Source organism: Zootoca vivipara, chromosome 4 (assembly GCF_963506605.1).
Source record: "Zootoca vivipara chromosome 4, rZooViv1.1, whole genome shotgun sequence".
Taxonomy (NCBI): Eukaryota; Metazoa; Chordata; class Lepidosauria; order Squamata; family Lacertidae; genus Zootoca; species Zootoca vivipara.
The window spans coordinates 53,413,269-53,436,757 of NC_083279.1; the positions used below are offsets into that span (position 1 = coordinate 53,413,269).

Consider the following 23,489-nt stretch of genomic DNA (forward strand, 5'->3'; position numbering starts at 1 on the left):
TGCAGCATCACCATCTATGAAACATGAGAATGCAAGTAGGAACTGTGGTGGAGGAGGATTCAGTTAAAGGCACAGTTTGCACAATCAACATGATACTTGGGGCGGGTGGGAGGATGTGTGTGACAGGAGATAACAAAAATCCTATAATGCAGGCATCCCCAAACTTCGGCCCTCCAGATGTTTTGGACTACAATTCCCACCATCCCTGACCACTGGTCCTCAGCTAGGGATCATGGGAGTTGTAGGCCAAAACTTCTGGCATCCCCAAACTTCGGCTTTGGGATCGTGATGGACACCCATGAAGTTGTAGTTCCAAGAGTTTGGCATTCCCAAACTTCGGCCCTCCAGATGTTTTGGACTACAATTCCCATCATCCCTGACCACTGGTCCTCTTACCTAGGGATCATGGGAGTTGTAGGCCAAAACTTCTGGAGGGCCACAGTTTGGGGATGCCTGCTATAATGTGTCTCCTTTCTGCTCTTACATGTGTGTGTTGAGAATAGGATTCTTGCACGCCAGCCCTGCCTTTTGTTGTCTCTTCCTTCCCCCCACCTCCAAAACACAATATTGTTGTTTTTGAGCATGTGGAGGCAGTGACTGATGCCTTCATATAAATCTGTGGTGCAATCACCCTTGGAATACGACATACATTGTTGGTTGCTGCTTCTCAAAATGAATGTTGCAGAGCTTGAAAATGTGCAGGAAAGGGCAACCAAATCAATTGAGGGGATCAAGCAACTCTTCCATTTTGGGAGGTGTGTGGCGTTCACTATTACACACATTGTCTGCATAGAAGGATGCAGCAGAACTTGAAGATCCCCACCTCCTGCCCCAGAAATCAAAATGGGCCCTGCAGCCTAGCCTCCTAACCATTGACCACGGCATGTCCTAACAGATCAGACACTGTTGTCAATGCACGGCAGACTCTATGTGCAGTTTATGCCTTCCATGTGTGCCTAATAGGGAGACACTGTTGGCAAGTGTCATCACGATTCCCATGTCAGTATAGCTGTTGTGGACTTTGTGGGTGGCTGTCGTGTTAGCTCCCCCCCTCCCCCCCGGCCGCCCCTATTGTTGCTATTGTGTTTTGGATTATTGTTCCTGGGGGAGCACATAAACCTAACTAGAACCTTCCACTACCTCTTTCGGTAGTGCCATGGACTTAATCTTGAGCAGTTCTATGTGTGGTTAATAGAGTGTTTCTCAAGCACAGCCTTCATGGTTACTTGCAGCCACCAGCTGGCTTCTGAGCAGCTGCCTCATCATAGACCACCATTGGCATTTCTCAATCCACATATAGCAAACTTGCAAAGTAGCTGACTTATTTTTCTGTTTATTGTTAGAATAAACAATGTGGTGAGTAAATATTGAGGGTCACATGCTGAGCTACCAAAAATACTGGTTTAACACATTAATTGGAACATTTAAAGCAATGAAGAAGCTTGTTTGTAGTGTCTAAATGTGTTTATCCAAGAACTGAGACAGAATGTTTTTGAGGAAAGGAACAGTTTAATCCCCAAGTTTAATCCTTATTTGACAGAGGCCCCCGATGTTAAGTTTCTGGGCATTTTGCAGCCCTTATCTATTATCCAGAAAGTTCACTTGGTGCACTTCTAGAAAACACAAAGACCAGGGGGAGGAACCTTCAGATACAACTGGAAGCTTTGAGTAAAGTCCTCATATTTATTTTTTAATACTGAAGCTATAAATGGGAATCTTGTGGGGCTTTAGCACCCACAGCTGTAAGCAGGTCAGTTTACAATATTACAGAGCCAAGACAGAAGGTTAGAAACCCTGGGCAGATTAAAAGCAAGGTGAAATTTAGAAATCTTCACTGCCTCCTGGGCCACAGTTAAGATAGACCTGAATAATACTGTTGGACCAATTGCTCTAATTAGCTATTGTGATGCACTGTAAATGTATGTGGTTTCCCCCTGACCTTTCTCATAGGACATTGTACCCAGGGACTTCTTGTGTACTAAGCCACTACTTTTCCACAGACCTATGGCCCCACAGTGCCAGATTACATGGTTTGCATTGCCATGTGCATGGCTGTGAGAAAAGGGAGTCGAACATATGTGTCATATGTTAGGCTACTTTGAGACTACAGTAATCTGAAGAGTTCAGTGTGGTTAAGACACGAGTGGGTGGTTGACCAGCTTTGGCCCAAGGGCCACAGGATTCCAGCATTTCTTCTGAGGTGGGGTGGGTCTGCCTACATGTCTTCTCCCAACCACAGGGCTATGGACTTGGCTTATATTATAGGAATGGCAGATTTTCTGTTGCTGTACAGTTCTGGCATTTTTCCCGGCAAAAGTATGCTTGTTTGAAGGAAGCTGTTAGCTGTGTGTAGATTTCCATATTAGAAACAACTCCTACTGAGATGATTGTGCTGTTGAATTTGCTGCTAGTATAGTGTAGAATCACGCCATTACTCCAGTGTTAGCTGTGCTGTATTTGGGGATCATATATAGTGGACTATATAAAGGTCGCAACTGTATATGTTGTAAATGTTTTTCATAGACTAGTAGCCTTGCATCTAGCACTGCTCAAGAATTCTAAGCCAAAAAACAGGGCCATTTTTAAATCCGTGGTTAGAATCAGTGGTTTTGAAATATTTATTCCACTGTCTTGTTTCAAAATGATGCCCAATTGTATCCAAATAGAGACAAACAAAAAACAAAACCCTGCTCGTTGATCTCAGGAACCATAATGCAAAATTTGGTTTCATCTTAAGAGGTGTCCAAATTCATAGTGAACAAGCAACTTTCCCAAATACAGTATATAGATGATAAGTTGTTTTGTCTCCTTATCCTATTCATGAGCCAAGCACAGTTCAGCATGCACAAGATAACCCAGGGTTGTTTTATTTCACAACAATGTATTATCAAGTAGCAAGGGCACATTGTTTTATTTTTAAAATGCAGTGAAATATGCCTGAGGTAAAAGTTATATCCTGCATGCTGGCTCAGGGTCATCAGAGAGCTGATAAAGTTATAAACTTGAGGAGAGAAATAAGTGATGATGCAGAAGGGCGTTTTAACTAAAATTTGAATCATGGGGGGGGGAGCAAATAACCATGGTGGTTGAGTTCTCTTGATGGCAGTGAGGCATCATTGATTTTTATTAAAAAGGAATGTTCTGAAATATAGACCTTTATCCCAATTATGTTTTCAAACTCCCTGAGGTTGGGAGGTATTTATATTCTGCATGCTTTCATCCATCATCAAGTGGAAGTTGGCACTGCTTGCAGCGAGAGACAGGTTGTGGTAATCTATTTTGGCTCAAGAGAAATGAAGTTTCGCTGAACCACAGGCACCCACACAGGACTCTTACAAGGGTTATAAACAAGACAGAAAGCTCTTCAGATTGGCTGTAATTCCCTGCATTAGCATAAGAGCCAGTTACTTCTATGAGAAAGAAAAATCCTCTAAAACTGAATTTCCAGGACCAACTACTTGATTTTGTTTTGGCTTTTTTCCCAAAGAGATGGTGCCAGGTCAATGCTTGACATCACAGATAACATAATTATGCCTTATACCATGTTCTTTTCCATTTGTATAGACATGAACTGTTTGTTCTTTGCTCTTGTGGCTCCCCTTGGGTTTAGGGGTTCCCAATGAGCACTTGCCACCAATATTGCCTTTCCTGTGCTGATTTGGCTTTTGATTTAATTAATCTCCCTCCCTTCTTACAACTTTCCCTTGGCTACAGCTGTGTGTCATGCTTTTTCTGGCTTTCCTTATTAAGAAGGCTTAGCTTTTCAACAGCATGTTCAAATGACAGCTTTGTTTATTTTGAATGTCTCTAGGTCCCATTGATATATATGGAAGACCTCACTCACAGAGTGGGTTTGAGCACACGGAAATTAAAAAGGAACGAAAACCCCTATGCCCGGTTCTGAAGCTGATAGTACCAATTATAAACTGACATGCAAGCCAGAGCAATCTTTTCTTTTTTTAATAGTAGGAAAAATACTTTTTCTATATCTGTAATTTAAAGACCAACTTACTCTGGTGGGACTACTAGAAAATAAAATAAATGGGTTATGAATTGCAGCCTGTGAAATAAAGGTTATTGTAAAAGCAGAGGTTATATAGCCACAAGCAGGTTACAGTTAGAGGTTTCCACATGATATACAAGAGTCCAACGGAGAACTGATTTGGAACAAATTCTTGATCACTTTATCTACTTTGGAAGCTTCAGAGGTATGGCAAGCATCATAGAGAGGAAGCAAATTATAAACTGGGTTGTCCTTTCAGGTAACTGTTTACTGGATCAACCACGAAAACAGATCTTGGGCCCTGAGGAGCTTCCAGGACAAACATATGATGCCATTCGTCAATGCAAGCTGGCATTTGGGTCTGAATACACAGTGTGTCCTGGAATGGATGTGTGCTCTCGTCTGTGGTGTGCGGTTGTTCGCCAAGGTCAGATGGTGTGTTTGACCAAAAAACTCCCTGCTGTGGAGGGGACGCCATGCGGAAAAGGAAGGATCTGCCTTCAGGGGAAATGTGTTGATAAAACAAAGAAAAAATATTACTCGGTATGTTGCTACTTTAATGATCAAACCATATGAAAGTGTACAAGGCCCGATCATGCTGTGTTCTGTTTTGAGTGAGAATTCAAGGGAAATTAATCATCGACAGAACAAGGTATTAGTCTAGGCACCCCACTTTTCTTTGTAGTTGATACCGGACCTCTTGCCTGCTCAGTTGGGTTAAAAAGAATTCTCGAGCTCTCTAACAGCCACAGAACATGACTTCTGCTGGTCCTGTAGTCTAGCATTTTAACAACACTTGATAGGGGCTTCTGCCTTCACTGGAACCAAACTTACTGGAATTGGAACAGTTTTTGGATACATTAGCCATGACAGTATGTTACCTGGTTGATTGATCATGGGCTGTTAGTGCACAGCCAAGTCGTTGTATCTGCACAAGAGTGGGAGCACCAGACATTGTTGCTGGTACAAAGGCTGCCCCAGGATCAAATGGGGTGTTAACTCTGAGTTCTTCCATACCTTGTAGTCCTTGGTTTTAGAAACACAAACTCCTTGTGCCCTTAGTGTTGCCTTTATCCTGCACTAGAATGCAACATCTAGAATGCAACTCACTAGAATGCAACTCACCTAGTTTGATTCTGATCCAATATGGAATATTGAACAGGTAACACGCTAAGGGCAGGAGAACACAAGAAATGCCCTGCCAGATCTGACCAATGTTCCATCTAGTATAGCATCCTATACCACACAGTGGCCAATCAGATGCCTCAAGAGAAGCCGAGAAGCAGGTCAGGAAGGCAACAGCTCTGTCCTTTTGTTGAATACCAGCTGTTGGTAATCAGTGGCATGCTGCCTCTGAACCTGGACACTGCATACCTACATCAAGATTTCTAGTTTCAGTAAAAAAGAAAAAGACGCAGAGAAAGGAATGAATGCAATTAGAAAACAGGGACACAAATGCCAGTGAATTTAGAAGTTGTGTTTCTTCTCCAAGTTTTGCTGATGAGCTTTGTTAACCTTTATCCTTTATATTTCAGGCTTCAAACCATGGGAACTGGGGTTCCTGGGGGCCATGGGGACAGTGCTCTCGCACATGTGGTGGAGGTGTTCAGTTTGCATATCGTCACTGCAATAACCCTGCACCTAGAAACAATGGCCGGTATTGCACAGGAAAGCGGGCAATCTATCGCTCGTGTAATGTCCTGCCATGTCCTGCCAATGGTATGTTTTCCACAAATCAAAGTCAATAACACTGTCAGAGACTGTGGTACTTCTTAAATGTTGTGCAAATGGTGTTTCTTACTGTACCCAGCGCAGTAGTGACATGGCTAAACACTATTGACTATTTCTGCAGAGACTCTAGGTTTAAATAATAATTGGCATTTCTGCATTCACTGCTGCTCTGGGTTGACTACATTCACTTTATGCAATTGCAAGTGGTTATCTGATCTAGTGGGTTGAAGAAAAGAAGTCCAATAAATGAAGAGTTGCCCGGAGAGATTTTGCAAGGATCTGTTAGGGCTTCACTAGATGAGTGCTAGTTGCACATTAGACCTACAGGCCATATACAGTATACCAAGGCTTTTTCCTACCTACTTTATGCTACGACAGCTGTTCCACAGGTGAAACACCATATGGTAACAGTGTGGCATACTGTTTGCTATGATGTTTTGTTTTGTTGGATAGGATCTATAAGCTTTGCATTGGCTGTCCCTTGATAAGATGGATTCTGGGTCTTCCAGTGTTGTGAATTTGTGTTTGAAAAGATTCACACCTTGTTTGTATGCTAGCATTGGGATAATATATGTACACAAATAGTAATGAATGATAATCCTTCTCCAGCTAAAGCTTTTCGCCAGGAACAATGTGAAGCAAGAAACGGTTACCAGTCCGATGCAAAAGGTGTCAAAACCTTTGTAGAATGGGTCCCCAAGTATGCAGGAGTGCTGCCGGGAGATGTTTGCAAGCTCACTTGTCGAGCCAAAGGAACTGGCTACTATGTAGTTTTCTCTCAAAAGGTAAATGTAGTTTCAATAACTGCTTCTCTCTCAGATATCAAAATATTTGTGTTATGAATAGCAAGGATGTCCAAGGTCTGTTTAAGCTGAAAGATTTTATATATCCAAATCTTAAACAGCCCCCTGGCCCAGGCTGTTGCTTCTTCTCTCTCTCTCTCCCCTGACAGATCTGGCAAGCCCCAGATAATATGCTAAGCCAAACCTTGTTTTAACTAAGCATGATGCAGTAGCAAAAAGAACCAGGGAAGAGCAAGGTGGCTGCTGGCTGCTATCTGTGAACCTGCATGATCACACAGTTTTACTAAGCCAATGTTTGGCTTAGCATGCTGTGGAAATCAGACTATATACATGGGTAAAAGACCTTCTTTGAATTCTGTGGTTTTACATATCAGGACATGATAACAATAATCTGTTCCTTAGCAGGTCTTAAAATTAGGTAAATACAACAGGTGACATAGTACACCATAATATGACTCCTTCAATCATGCTTTTTTGTTAACATTGTTTGGTTGGTGAACTGCATCACAAAATTCAGATGACTACGAATTTGAAGACACAGCTGTGCTTCATTCTTGATACCGTTTTGGAAAGTATGAATTAGACAGATTCAGCTTTAAATGCAAACTGAATTGAATTCCTGCCATCCCTGCTCTTGAGCTTCCCAAAAAAGTTAAGAATGTCCACTAAGAAATCATCCAGAAATGAATTTTAAAACTTTAGTTTTAACCAGCAGTGACTTCATCCAAACAGGTGACTGATGGAACGGAATGTAGGCCGTACAGTAATTCAGTCTGTGTCCGTGGCAAATGCGTGAGAACAGGATGTGATGGCATTATTGGATCGAAGCTGCAGTATGATAAATGTGGAATCTGTGGTGGAGACAATTCCAGCTGCACAAAAATTATGGGAACCTTTAATAAAAAAAGGTAAGAAATCTGATAACAGCTATTGTTTTGCAAGCCGAATTGTTAGTTGCAATGGTGACAGCTAATTATGTAGGGTTCAGTGAAATGCAGTGTTGAATAGCAAATTTGTATGGCAAAAATACAGCCAAGAGTAGCTCATTTTCCACTGGAAAGGTCTCACAGGTGCTGCTGCACATTCAAACATAGGGTGTGTTGCAGATGTGTAACAGAAGTCACATATAGCAGATAGCAGAGCTTCCAACACTAAGCTGATTTCCACCAATTCAACACACACACTATTAACAAAATAGAGATTTTGTTTTCACTCAAAGTTTTCTAAAGGCTGCCATATACCTACAGCGAAGGCATTTGTTATTGCCGAGTAAGTACGCCACTTGATTATGTTGGCTTGTTTGCTAGATATTCCTACCTTTCTAATAATATTTCTAATAACTGATTGGTAGTAACTACCTCGCACAACCAAGCTACTACTGCTGTCAAACTCTGTATATTATACATTATCATATTATCATCTCAGTGTTAAATGTGCTAAACAAGTCACCTGAATGCCCTGCTTCAGATAAGCACTCTGACGCTGCAGTAATGTGATGATCCTCCTCATTACTGTTTTTTGTGTGGGTCTAGAATTTAGTTGACTATCATGCTATTTCTCGTCATCACATTTGTGATACCATATTTCAACAAGTGCTGATAAAGTGAGATAAGTGGGATGCTTTCATTGGCTTCAGTGAAATTTGAATTGGCTCATCTTCTATTGGAAATTAGAAAAGACAGATACATTTAACGCTAGACCCAGTTAATTGTCAGATAAGTGAACTACTATCAATTGCTTCAATAGGTTTTGAAAGACTATCAATTTCTTCCTCACTAACATGTACTTTTCTTGCATTTCAGTAAGGGCTACACAGATATTGTGAAAATACCAGAGGGAGCAACACACATCAAAATCCGACAGTTCAAAGCAAAAGACCAGAGTAGATTCACAGCTTACTTGGCCCTGAAAAAGAAAAATGGTGAGTACCTTGTCAATGGGAAGTACATGATCTCAACCTCAGAAACCATCATTGACCTCAATGGAACTGTCATGAACTATAGCGGCTGGAGTCACAAGGACGATTTCTTGCATGCAATGGGACATACAGGCACGAAGGAGATCCTTATTGTACAGATTCTTGCAACTGACCCAACTAAACCATTGGACGTCCGTTACAGTTTTTATGTGCCAAAGAAACCAACCCAAATGACAAACTCCGTCACCAGCAACAGCAGCAGTAACAAACTGGCGACGCCACTCACCCAACCCCAGTGGGTGACTGGACCGTGGCTTTCTTGCTCTCGAACATGTGACACAGGTTGGCACACAAGAACTGTCCAGTGCAAAGACAGAAATGAAAAATTAGCTAAAGGATGTCTTCTGTCTCAAAGACCTTCAGCATTCAAGCAGTGCTTGCTCAAAAAATGTTAACCTGTGGTTCCGCTGGCTTCTTTAAAAGGAGCCTCATTAAGTCGTAGTTGACATGTTGACATAAGGTCTACCCCGGCACAGAGAAAAACCAACACTTCAATATGCTTTCATGTTGTCTCAAATTATGGGCAGAATCTGCCTATTTGGACCAAATGAAGATATGCACTGCTCTGAGTCATAGTGAGGTGATCTTGATATGTCGAAGGCACTAAACATTAGTTGCTACAAGCCCTTTGTATCTGCAAATAAGAAGAGGATAAACCAGTGAATCATCTCCCTTATCTCACCTACCTCTAACCCAGTATGTCCTTAGACAACTTGTCATACTTACCCACGATACCACAATAGCTTTTTTATACTATTTGTAAATATCTCTGCTTTGGTATGTCACTTTATAATCACTTGATCATCTTGTGGAAGAACAAAGGCCTTTCTATACGACACAAGTGATTGACCAAAGTATGTCTGCAGCCATTGAGGACTCCACCTTTTCAAAAATGGCTGTGGATATTTTACTGGAACGTTAAAGAGCTTGCTGCTTTATTTAAAAAAAATTAATTTTTGACAAAAGGAAATGCATTTCCATCCTAGGAATTTCCTGACAAGACTTTAGTTCTGTATTAATGCCTTTCTAACCAGATATTCTCATACAAGTGGACCTCTGCAGCAAAAAAAGAGAGAGAAAGAGAGCTGCTAGTATGTATCTTGAAAATGTAAAGGGGGGGCATACTTAATTCTGTTTTAGCAAGTGAGAGGGTCATGATCCAGTCCCATATGTGCATCCTTCCATGTGCAGGGAGACATTGTGAAGGAATTCTGCATGTGGGAGCAGCACATACAAGAAGAGATGTTCACATCTTTCTTTTATTAGTTTCACTGTGGCTTCTACTGGAAATCTAACAATGTAGTGAATTTGTTATCTACTGAAGAAGCTATGAAGAAATCAAAATACATAGCAAGTGGTTTCTTGCATGTAGCAATGTATTGTCTAATACTTCTAATTTTGGGATGCATTTTTACCACTCGTACAAGCCCAAGCCCAATCCACAGGCTCAGTTATGAACCAATATATATTGTGCACAAACTGTCCCATTGTTGCGATGGAGCATGTGCAATCTTCTGCACATGTGGCTTGGGCCACTCCATTGAATTTTTTCAGGTGCACCTCAACACTCCCATACAATTGGGGGTGCCCATGCACAATTTGTTTTAATTAGTTAATTTTAAAACAAAAAACAAAACAAAACTATAAAATATATTTATTTTTTGCAACATTGCATATTTTTGTAGATTAAGGCTGCAATCCTATACCCACTTACTTGGGAGTAAGTTCCATTGAGTATCATGGGACTAGCTTCTGAGAAAATATGTACAGCAAGGGCCACAAGAAGTGATAGCTATAGTCAGTGCTTTTTTCGGGGTGGTGGTGGTGCAGGGGTACGCATACCCCTAAACATTTTGTGAATATAAGTTTAGCCTCATTGGGGGCAGTATTTCAATATGAGTAGGAAAGTGAGAGTACCCCTAAACATTTTTTTGTAGAAAAAAAAGCACTCACTATAGTCAATATTTTGAAGAGTATTTCTACAAATAAAAGGGTGCAATTTTTTCCAGGGCATAGGCAAATAAATTTCCCATTTTAGAAAGGTAACATAAATACCTCGATCTGAAGTGTGATGAAATTAATTGACTTTTGGATCATCTTTATATAATATGGAATATATCTATATGGGTATAAAATCTCAGTAAAAGAAGATTGCCCCTCTGCTCCTAGTGCCTTCCACAAATATTGCAAGTATGGACAATTCTTGATTTTCCATTGCAATTTAGTTTTAGATTTCAGGGGAATCGGGACCCAAGTTTAATTTTGATCTAAAGTATTTGCACTCCAGCACCAGTTCTGATGTTGTTCTGGAACAGTGGTTAGAATGCACCATTCTAAGCATTTATTTTCTAATGTAGGGCGTTTTAGGGTGAATAGATTGTTAAACCACTCCCATTTATATAGATAGGCCAGGAGTAGGAAACCTGTGGCCTTCTAGAAAACGATGTGTTTGCATTCCTGTTGGCACTCCAGAACCTGTGGCACTTCAGACATCTCTCATCATCCCTGATCATTGGACATATGAACTAGGGCTGATCAGGTTTGGAGTCCAACAACATTGGGAGGGCTATAGGTTGCCAACACCTGATACAAGTCCTGTTTACAGCTATTTCATTGGAGTGCAGGAGTACTCCCATTTATAAGTAATAGCCTGACGTGATAAGATATGATCATCAATGATGATTGACCACTGCACTTTCACATCCAGGTCAGACTGATGCCCATTAGGACTAGTAGTGCAGAAGGCAGGGAGACCAACAGTAGACAGAGACAGAGACAATGACCAGTGGAGCCAATGAATTCTCGGTATGTCTCTAGTCTCTTCTCTGTTGCATTATAAATTGGCAACACCAAGACTAACAAGGAGGAAGCTGACAGCAGCAGCACCCGCTGGACTGATTGTAAGAAGGCAGGCATTGTCCTAATTGCCCTAACAGACCAGCCGAACAGATAGGGGTTTGAAGAATGTAGGTGCATTTACTAGGTATATAATATGGCGATCCAAACAAACAGGCGTTTCCAGAAAACACATTGATTGAGCAAAACAGCTGTTCTCCAACACTGTTGTAGCATATGTAATTACACATAGCTAGTTGTGACAGAATATGGATAGGGTTGTGCATCCAGAGGTGGATCAAAAAGTGCATCCCATCTATAGCACTGCAAGGTGAATTAGCAACATCCACATTCAAATGCACATCTCCTTTTTATACCTGTGATTCCTGTCCAGAGAAAGAGTGCCACATATGAAATACACTTCTGCAGAATGCTTCCACCTGTGACTATAGGACTGGGAGAGATATCAGTTTAGTACATTCTTTGACCCACTTTCTGTTCCAAATTAGAGGTTCCCTGACTTTAAACAGTTTTCATGCCATTAAACAAATTCTGATCTTATGTGCATAATCAAGGAGATTGAGCTTTCTACCTATAAAAGATGCAGCTCTTTCTTCAGCGATCTTGGGATCTGATCGGTTTTTTTAACTGAAAGAAAGGGCATTGCAAATATTTTTTAAAAAAAACCAGGAAATGAACTTCAAGCTGGTGCCAATCTTCAACATTTAATCTTTTTATATTAACTGAAGAATCAATCATATTTGGCACCATGTCCAGGATCACCTTTCAGTATTTGCCTAAATTCTTTATGAGCAGAGGCCTGAGGTGCGTGAACATTATGGGTTATATCCGGGGCTTTTTTTTTTCAGCTGGAACTTGCCGGAACTCAGTTCCGGCACCTCTCAGGTGGGTGCCATTGCCATTATAAGGAGACGTTCATGGCGAGTTCCAGCACCTCTTTTTCTAGGAAAAAAAGAACTGGCTAGATCAGTGAATCAATATTCTAGGGTTGGTGAACCTGTAGCCATCCAGATGTTGTTGGACTTCAGATCCCATCAGCCCCAACTAGCATAGCCAATGGTCAGGGATGATGGAAGTGATAGCCCAACAATGTGTAGGGCCACAGGTTCCCCGTCCCTGCCCTACACTCTAGTTTTCCCAAGCAATAGTATTGGAAACTTTTAACTGAAAGTAGTCCCTTCAAGAACAGGAAAGGGAAAACTCAAAAGAAGCAACTGAACACAGTAAGCTAAATGCAGAGATGGTGTACATACAGTGTAATCCTATACATGTATACTCAGAAGTATGTGCTATTGAGTTCCATGGAACCAACTTCCTTGTAAGCGTGTTTAGGGCCACTGCCATCATGGTCTAAGTTACATGAGCACATGTAAGTTACTCAAACTCAGGTAAAAGCATGGAAAGAAAGTGAATTTTAGTTTCCTTATTGTAGCGTGATCCTAGGACACATGTGACATATGGTAAGCACAGTACACTTGGGCAAGAAATAAAAAAGGCAAAATTAAGGAGAACTGTGTGTTTGCCCTTTTCCTGCACCCTCCCCACATCTCTTGCTCTCTTCTGCATTGCTTTCTGCACTCATTAATGTGAAACTGGTGCCAATTGTGTCACTTTATAGTTTCTATGTTTGAAGCAGGTCAGTGCCAGAGACTCTAATCTAGTCACCACCTGATGTACTGTTTGGTTATTCAGATTTTCTCTGAGAATTCTACTAGCTTGAATGGGAGCGTATCCACTGCTAAAATCACAACTGGTGCCATGATTCAGTGCAACTCTGTACAGTGAAGGCTAACTTTCCAAATAATCCTCTACACTAGAAAGTTGAAATCCTCAAACCACGTGCTGTCACTGTATGAAACCTATTGGGTGGTTTAAAGATTGAATAAGGCTGGATGGAGCAACTTTTCCATGGAAATGGTTTATCCTCTGGGGACGGAGTGGGGAAAGATGTTGGTAACTGATCACAGATGTAAAAAGAAAGAAAATTTAAAAAACAAAAAAGTAAAAAAGCAACATAGCACTGAAAAATAAATAATTTATTGTTTTTACAAATTGGTATGTGAATGGCTGTAATGAATTTATTTATTCTTATTTAACATGAAATGCCAATTGTGAAAATTCTTCTATATTTAAATTGTTTTGCTATCACTTCTTTGTCTGTCTTTCCCTCTTTTTTCCTTTAATTTATGCCTTATATTTGAATGGAAAGTACTATGTGAATTTATCAGCGTGCAGCACTGGTTGCTTTTATATTGTTTTTATTTGATTTATCTGGAACGCTTGTGTATGTGAATGTGGTGCATGCATGTGAGAGTATGGTTAATAGTACGAATAAATATACTTGGGTGAATGGCTGTGTGGGTATTACCACATATATAAACATACAGAATGCACATGCATCCATACAGATATGTGTCTGTATATGTATACTGATATATTTTGTAACCACAGCTCCCCCCATAGCTGCCAAGTTATCCCTTTTTTAAAGGGATTTTCCCTTATGCTGAATAGGCTTCCTCGTGAGAAAAGGGAAAACTTGGCAGCTATGGCTTCCCCCCCCCTTGCATTGCATTATTTTCAAAGCTTGTAGTTGCAGGGTGCAGTCACAGGTTTAAGTATTGTATAGGAACCTTCTCCCATCACGTCATTCTTGTACATCCATCTATCCAAGGCCTGATTTCAAACATTATTTCTGTAGCTTCCTTTGGGATGTCATGGGGAAATTGTTTGTGCGAAATAACTCTCTTGTGGTTCCCCTTTAACCATACCTGCAACTTCTTTGAAAAAGATGGGCTTTGGTCTTTTGACATTAGTGGGCCCCTTACCACAAATGGCTTCCCATGTAGGTGGTATCTAGGCAGTTCCCCATTTAATTTGTAGTTGTGCTACAAAAAATAATGTCTGGGTTTGTCTTGCAAGCTCACTTTGATCTGTTTGCACTAGTGGTATGACAAAGTAATCACACAAACCCTTTTCCACGGGTAGAAGGCTGCCAGAGAAAAAGCATAGTTACCACAGAGATGGCAATCGGTCTCATTCATTTGATATCTCATCTTACGGGCAGCCAAGAGCTTCAAAATCAATTGGGCCTAAGCATATATCCATCATTGTAATACATGTTTATTTCAGTGGGACTTTAAGTAAATAGCTGGTGGTTCTAAAATGCACAGCCAGGCATCTGATTTAATGTTCTTTGCATTTTGAGCTGAACATGCATATACCCTAAAATACATTGTTCATAATCTAGTGTGCAAAAGGTATGATGGGGGCACCTGAGGTTTTCTGGAGACTCCACAGTACCAAAACCCAGAAACAAATGGGTTTCTCTCATCCATCCACTTTTCCACTGCTTCTAGTGAAGATACACAAGAGCTGTTTCTCTTTCTTCCTGCAAAGAGCTTCAGGTAACCTGAAGATTGGGGAAAACAATACTAGCTCAGCTCCAGAGAAGCAATTACTAGAATCATAGAATCATAGAGTTGGAAGAGACCACAAGGGCCATCCAGTCCAACCCCCTGCCAAGCAGGAAACACCATCAAAGCATTCCTGACAGATGGCTGTCAAGCCTCCGCTTAAAGACCTCCAAAGAAGGAGACTCCACCACACTCCTTTTGCATGTCTTCAGTGGAAGCAGAAGCCTGAGGGTGAAGAAAACATACTGGGTCATGTTTCTGGATGTGAAAGTACCAATGCATTGAGAATGCAAAAGCAGCTAAATAAATCTATATTACTGGGGCAACTGGCTTGTGAAACCAAGTTTTCATAAACCATACTGTAAATCCTATTTAACTCAATGGGACTTCTAGGTAGGAATGTATAGATTACACTGTCAGTCTGGAGCAGGCATCCCCAAACTTCGGCCCTCCAGATGTTTTGGACTATAATTCCCATCTTCCCCGACCACTGGCCCTGTTAGCTAGGGATCATGGGAGTTGTAGGCCAAAACATCTGGATGGCCACAGTTTGGGGATGCCTGGTCTGGAGTAATCTTGGAACCACCTTACTTGTTTAAAGGCCCCTTCAGTGGTGCATATAAAAAACACAAAACAAAAATTACACCAACCATATTAGTGATTCTGAAACATTTAATCTATTCAGGTTGGAAGCCATTGCCTTTTGCCAACTAGTAACAGATGGTTGTTCCATCCAAATGGTTCCAACATATTACTGGTGCATCCAGCTACAACGTCTGAAACATTTTTAATGGCCAAAAGTCCTAGGAACTACCACTATTACACATATATAATAACAGGTGCATTTTGTGAAGTAGCTGAAGAAACCAGATGGCTTCACTAGATGCACAACAGAAAAGTTCAGAAACTTATTTAATACTATGAATAATTCCACACTGATCATTTTGCTGACAGTGCTTTCAAAACAAGTTTTGACATTTTATGTTGTTTTCCAAGACTGCTACACAGTCCAGTTTCACAATTCAGTTGTTTTAGCACTAGTGAATGACTTCTGATGTTCAGGTTTCACCACAATACTGGCCCATTTATTACTTTTATCCTTGAATGTGTAAACTCAGTTGCTTTAGAATGTGAAAAACATTCAGTGGCAGGCACTCTCAATTCTCAGTACTTCTAATTCAATAACAAATTGGGAAATAAATGTTCAAGCCTGTTACACTGGATTCAGTGAAGCAATCTAAGCAGGTGTGGTGTTGTCTATTGTAACAGGTGACGGTTACAGATTAACACCCCCAAAATACCAGATATTTTGCTAGTAACTTGTAGTCAGAAATCACTTAGCCTAATGCTCCTGCTCCTTGAACTCTTAATTCAAAGCCGAGATGTAACAAACGAATGCCGGAAAATGTGTTTTCATGCCAGCTGAAGACATTTATGTACAACTAAATAATTAGGTGTGTGTGTGTGTGTGTGCGTGCGTGTGCGTGTGCAAATTCATGTACGGTGTCTGTATAAAATACGTGCTGTATATGGATGAGGAAGGAGATCAACATCAGCCTTCACCAGCTTGGAACCCTTCAGCTGTTTTCAACTACAACTCCCATCAGTCCCAGTCATCCCAGCCAATGGGACAGGAGTTGTAGTCCAAAACATCTGAACATTTGGCACAAAGTTGCCAAAGGCTGACCTATTTAATTAATGAATACATAGTGTGCATTTATTACTTCCACTACATCAGTCTATGGCCAGAATAACTTCACCAGAGTTAACCATTTACATCATTATATATGTGAATTTAACACAAAATTTTATATTTTATCAGAGCCTAGGGCTTGCCAATCAGAAGGTCGGCGGTTCGAATCCCCGCGCCAGGGTGAGCTCACATTGCTTGGTCCCAGCTACTGCCAACCTAGCAGTTTGACAGCACGTCAAAGTGCAAGTAGATAAATAGGTACCACTACAGCGGGAAGGTAAACGGCATTTCCGTGCACTGCTCTGCTTCGCCAGAAGCGGCTTTGCCATGCTGGCCACGTGACCTGGAAGCTGTACGCCTGCTCCCTCAGGCCAATAACGTGAGATGAGTGCCGCAACCCCAGAGTCGGTCACGACTGGACCTAATAGTCAGGGGTCCCTTTACCTTTACCTTTACTATAAAACATAATGGCACTTCACAGCAAAACCCATTCAAAACATATGGTAAACTGCCCCATCGAATACTATACTAAACTTCCGTGTTTGGTTCAAGCAATTTTAACCTTGCTACAGGTAAACAAACATTGGGGTGGGAAAGTGAACAAACATGTAAAAGAGAAAAGGCTGAGCTACACTAGGACTAATAATAATAATAATAATAATAATAATAATAATAATAATAAACTAGCAAAGATCTTGCTGTTGGAAGATGACTTAAAAGCCAGTAGGTTCGGTCTGGCTGTACCAACAGAACACATTGCACTAAAATACAGGCAGCCAGTCTATGGCTTGTGTGCTCCATGGCCCTGCTTGACACGATTTCTGGCACACATGCCAAGAAAGTTGGCCATCACGGCACTAAAGCACCACAGCTTTTTTTTTTCTTCAAAGTTGCTGATGAAGGAAAACTCCACAACTGCTCTGAGCAATGAATTCCACAGGCCAACTGTCCTTTACTTATAAAACCTTGTTGCATACTGATTTCTCTTTACCCTTGCCTCCCTGTAGTGTTTTCTGTATACTAAACATGTATTTTGACAGTGCAGTGACCATAGCTGGACAGTAACTCCAGCTGAGAACCAATACTGCTAACTATAATGGTGCTATAAACTCCTGGGTCTTTCATATGAATCTGCTGTTAATGCCAACCAAAATGATTTTTATTTTTATTTTTTTGCATTTCCTGGCCTTATATTAAACACCTCCTTATTGAATGTTAGTGTGGCCGTTGTGTTCTGTAATACCTTGCACTAGATGTTTTAGACATTATTGATAATGTAAGTACATCTTAGGAAACTGATGTGTGTGTTGCCAGCTTTTTGTCTTTCGTTGGGAAAATGCCTTACCATAGTGAATTAACACTGGAGAACACTGCAGTGTCAGCCATTGTACAAGATTTGTACTGTATTATGAAACATTAAAGGCCAGCGCCTTGAAGCTATACAACTATGATGACCAATGTATAAGAGACCAGTTGTGATCTTAACTGATTTTGTGGCTTCAGTTGAAGTAATAAACTGTGTCATGGGCTTGACTAGTTCCTGCAGATTTTGTCTTTCCATTCCCCCAACCATCAGCCTTAACCAGAGACTGGGTTATTTCTTTTCTGCAAGGTTCAGTGAGGTGGCTGTTCATGTATATACATAGATGTGCATTTAAAAAACAGCTGCTTTTTACTTATAGAAGGAGTGGAGGGAGGGGCACCTAAGTTCTACCCAGTGAAAATGTTTATCAATATAACTTTCCTTAGTGATAGTAAAGGGGGTAAGGGAACTCAAAAATATTTGAAACCTTCACTCACCACCCCTGAATTCAGAATGCTGTTATTCTTCAAGAGGTTTTTAGCAGACTTCTCAATGAGAAGCTTACAAATTCAATGAAAATTAATGAGAAAAGCCAAAAAATTACCTCCCCCCTCAAAGGCTATCTCTCTCCATTCTGGAATGTTGTGTTGTTCTTCAACAGATTTCATATTTGGGGGGGGTATATATTATAGTCAGAAAATAGCAAAGTAAATGTGTTTTTCCCCCCCCTTGAATCTGCCTACATAGTTTTTAATACAGCTGTCCATATGCAGCTACTTTGAGCTATAGTGTGATGGCACAAGAGAGACACAGATAGCCTACCAAACAATGATTTTCTTCCACACAGCACTGAAAGCTTTGATTTGTCCAGGAAAGTAGCCCGTAGAGAATATTTTACTGTGCTGTAATATTTTTCCCAAAAATAACAGGGCTACACCTATGCAATGTGGGTTGAGTAAAAATTCTTTCCCAAGTCCCAGTTCTATTTATGTGGCAAATTGAGAACTGCTACCCGTCCAGTTGCTTTCAAGCCAGCATCTCATTTGAAGTCAGTGTTGTCCTTTTTAGTTACAGCCCTGTTCATTCCTTATAATAAGGGGGAAATGGAAAGAAGAACAGCTGCCTAGGGTCTTGTTGCAATCGCCACATATTATCTATACCTGTGGATACAGCTTCCTTTGATAGGAATCTAAGCTATGAAAAGATTTTGAGAGAAAATGCCAGGAGGACATTGCATTCCAATACACAGAGCTATAAATCTGGCCTCCCCTCTTCAACAGAAAAAAGGGAAATCTTGGATGGTGTTTTTCTTTTTATTATTATTATTATTATTATTTGTAAACCTCAGTCTCTTGAAATCAGTAATCAGATGTCAGTGTGGGTTTTTCTTTCCCTTGAAATACTAAATGCTTTTGGAGTTAGTTCATTTTCTATACCTAAATGTTTGCCTCAAACGTAACTGAAAGTTACAAGCAAATGTGTTTTAACAATACCCCAGTGGTGTTCTTTTAAAAGACAGGTGGGTAGCTGCTTTGGGATGGAAAAAATTAAGAGGGAAGGGAAAGGAGGTATTTAATCCTTCCTGCATGCCAAATCTCACCCACAAAGACATCCCTCCTCCCTCTCATACACCTGTTTCTAAACATTAGTGAAAAGGATACATGTGTGTTTCTAGAATGTGCGCTGGGGTGGTTTGATGTTGATGGGGAAAAGGTTTTTTAAAAGGCTTGGGTGGGAACCCTTTCTTCTGAATTTGTCTAGTGTTTTTGTCCAGGCCTTCACATCTCTAATAACAAATAAATTGCAATGCAGTATTGCCAATGTAATAATACCACCTACACATAGCTGCCAAGTTTTCCCTTTTCTCGCGAGGAAGCCTATTCAGCATAATGGAATTTCCCTTAAAAAAGGGATAACTTGGCAGCTATGCACCTACAAAATATATACATTATTTTAGAGAGCTGTCTAAAAGGCTGTGGACATGGAAACAAAGTGCTCCAGGGAGTTCTGCTTCTGCTTCTACACTTTGGTCATCCCTCTCCTCCAACAGCCTAATGGGTAGCTGCTGCTACCAGTTCTGCTCACATTACAGACGAGATTAGAAGTAATGGCTTCCAGAGTATTGATTCCCCCAGCTGATCGTGCAAATCATTGTCATTTATTTACAAACCACTATTTCATTTAAGAAAGACCCACAAAGTGCTGGACAACGTTAAAAGATAATGCAATAAAAATACAAGATGCAATACTGAGACCCTAGACACAAGTGTGTGTTTATTATTTACTAAATTTCTATATCACCCTTCATCTGAGGATCCCAGGATGGTTTATATTATAAAACCACAAAAATACCATAGTAACAAACAAAAGCAATTACCACCACCCACCCACAGTTTAAAAGGCAATACAGTAGATGGTTTAATTACCCAAAGGCCTGGGAGACTATATTTTCTTGAAGTATAGTCACTTAACTTGCTGCATATACAGCTGGATGCCTGCCTGCTCACCTTTTTGGCCAAACTCCTGAATGTGGGTGTTCTGTTGTCACATGGTACTGTTTGTTATCTCTGCATCATCATCATTTTTGCCCCTTCAAATAAAGGTTTGTTTGTTTTTTATATTAAAAAAAACCCAGTTATGTGCTGATGTGTACATAAAATAGCACTATGATTTGATTTCTTGACCTGCAACAATATGCAGCAGATCTAATTCCCGAGACACATCAAATGGAAGCAAAATGGCTGAATAACTCAAATCACATGACGACCTACTTTCAACCACTAATTGGCTGGAATGTTTTCATAAAACTTAGGAATTTTCCTTTAGAACTGTCTTAATATACACACATTCAAATACTAAGTAGCAAAAGGTTTTCCTGTCACTATTTAGAAACATTCGCCTCATCAACTTATGCCAGCATCCCTATTTATTAACAGGTTCCTCATTCTGTTAACTCAAGTGCATTCTCCCCAATGAAAGCTCATCTCCCTTGGCACGCTCTTTCCAAGTTGTCTGCTAATCCAAAAAAAAAAAAAAGGACCAACCACCTACACTCCACTTCAAAATGACTTTTGTGCAACATCCTCAGATGTTGTTACCCCCAGCTAGAAAGGACCTCTCTCCCCACCCACATTTTCAAGGGCCAGGTTTGTGTATGCTATGCCTTGTGGATTTTCCAAGGCTGTGGCTCACAGGACTGGGCAAGTCTGAAATATTTTATTTAACAATAACAGTGGCTGCAGCTATTTCAGTTTTATCACCCAACCCAAATACCATTACTATTTGGAATTACTGTCCAGTTACATATCCAGTTATCAGCCAAGGCAACTTGTTGCAAAATAGGCTAATTTGAACTAGCAGTCATAATAGTTAAACAAATTTCTCTAGAAGGCAGTAACACTTACTTTTCATATTTGTAGAAATGTCAAGCTTTCAACACTATAGCAAACTGAGGGATCAAAGCCAAACTTAATTGTTGTTGTTGTTGTTTAGTTGTTTAGTCGTGTCCAACTCTTCGTGACCCCATGGACCATAGCACGCCAGGCACTCCTGTCTTCCACTGCCTCCTGCAGTTTGGTCAAACTCATGTTTGTAGCTTCGAGAACACTGTCCAACCATCTTGTCCTCTGTCGTCCCCTTCTCCTAGTGCCCTCAATCTTTCCCAACATCAGGGTCTTTTCCAAGGATTCTTCTCTTCTCATGAGGTGGCCAAAGTATTGGAGCCTCAGCTTCACGATCTGTCCTTCCAGTGAGCACTCAGGCATACAGTTGATGCACAAGAAACACACATTTCCCCGAAGTTCCCTGGAACTGCACTTTGTTAATGGTGCTGGGAATTGTTACTCGATGGAGAGCAAGCTACAGTTCCCAAGATTCTTTGGTGGGCACCATGTTTATATTAAACATATGGTGTGCACCAGTAAAAGCAGAATACTTTTCTACAATTATATTTCATGAACTAAGCCACTAAGTCAGGAAGGGTGCAGGCTCTTCATGCTGGCTAGATTCAACGTGTTCCCCTCTATGGAGATAGAATGAAGATATCTAGCTCTCCCAAAAGCCGAACATTTAGGAGCTAGGACCAGGGGATGCTAATTGAAAATTGATATATCGTTTTAAAATATTAATTTAATTAATATGTATTTTATTTCATGAAGTCTATAACGTGAATGTTTTATCCATAATTTTGTTCTGAAGCTCCTGAACTTGTCATGCCTAATAAAGGTTATTGATTGATTGAACTAAGCCACTGTTTTTACTATTTTAAAATCTGCTCTCCATGATCTTGTTTTATTTTGCATTTGCCTAAAAGCATACAGGGGACCCAGGTGGCGCTGTGGTTAAACCACTGAGCCTAGGGCTTGCTGATCAGAAGGTCGGCGGTTCGAATCCCTGTGACGGGATGAGCTCCCATTGCTTGGTCCCAGCTCCTGCCAACCTAGCAGTTCGAAAGCACGTCAAAATGCAAGTAGATAAATAGGAACCGCTACAGCGGGAAGGTAAACGGCGTTTCCATGTGCTGCTCTGGTTTGCCAGAAGCGGCTTTGTCATGCTGGCCACATGACCTGGAAGCTATACGCCGGCTCCCTCGGCCAATAATGCGAGATGAGCGCGCAACCCCAGAGTCGGTCACGACTGGACCTAATGGTCAGGGGTCACTTTACCTTTACCTAAAAGCATACAATAAGAACATTATTTTTGGAAAGTCTTGAAAAGTCCATTAATAAAATTCTTAGTTAAATATATAATCAGACCAAGTTTTTGTCTTTTTTTTAAACAAAAAAACCCCTTGTTTATACTTTTTAGGCTATTTTAGCACAGCTGTTTATTCATGACATCAACATGAAAGCTAAAAATGTATGTACATTTGTAAAGTAGATGTTTGCTAAATGCCTTTGGATGTTTCTGTTCACAATGTTTAGCACATCTGATTAGAATCTGCACATGCAACAGTATCAGGGCAATCCAAACCCTCCTTGGGCCAGTTCTGGCAACTTAACCAGCCTCCTCCTGGGCTTCTCATTTCATCCTAATGCAAGCATTACTCCACCAGTGTAGAATTGCCCCTTCTGCCTTATCAACACAGCTGGCAATGTAAGGCCCCAAAACAGGAAGATAAGAAGAAAGTGAGGGGCTGAGCCAGCAGGCCATCTGATGGATTTCAATCTGGGCCTGATCGCTATGCCAGCTCCCACCTGCTGCAGTGACCATCCTGCCCATCTCCCGCACCTTCTACCCCAGCCACTGGACTATGGGTACAGCAGTTGCTCTGCCACTCCATAAAGCCCTGTCGGTCAGTGCCAAGTATTTAGATTGCCCCCTAAAACAGAAAGGGCAAATGCCCACTCTGCATTTTATATACCAAAGCCTATAGGATTCTAAGAGCTGAAGAAATATAATAGAGGAGGTAAAGCAAAGCCATAGTACAGTGGTATCTTGGTTTACAAACACAATTGGTTCTGGAATCTGTACTTAACCTGAAGCGTACTTAACCTGAAACGAACTTTCCCACTGAAAGGAATGGAAAGTGGATTAATCCGTTCCAGACGGTCCGTGGAGTATTCAACCTGAAGCGTACTTAACCTGAGGTATGAGTGTAATTGGTTCCGGAAGTCCGTACTTAACCTGAAGCAAACTTTCCCATTGAAAGTAATGGAAAGTGGATCAATCTGTTCCAGACAGGTCTGCAGAGTACTTAAACTGAAAATA

At 40.8% G+C, this 23,489-nt stretch overlaps 1 protein-coding gene across 1 annotated transcript in view; it reads left to right on the top strand.

Moving 5' to 3' along the window:
• The window catches only part of ADAMTS5 (ADAM metallopeptidase with thrombospondin type 1 motif 5), a 52,126-nt gene extending 34,104 nt beyond the window's left edge, over window positions 1-18,022 (top strand). Inside the window, exons 4-8 of the mRNA XM_035115079.2 lie at window positions 4,263-4,546; window positions 5,539-5,722; window positions 6,344-6,519; window positions 7,270-7,445; window positions 8,340-18,022. Coding sequence (XP_034970970.1) covers window positions 4,263-4,546; window positions 5,539-5,722; window positions 6,344-6,519; window positions 7,270-7,445; window positions 8,340-8,910 — 1,391 coding nt within the window. The 3' untranslated portion in view covers window positions 8,911-18,022. The remainder of the gene's footprint in view (window positions 1-4,262; window positions 4,547-5,538; window positions 5,723-6,343; window positions 6,520-7,269; window positions 7,446-8,339) is intronic.
• Window positions 18,023-23,489: the final 5,467 nt, after the last annotated feature.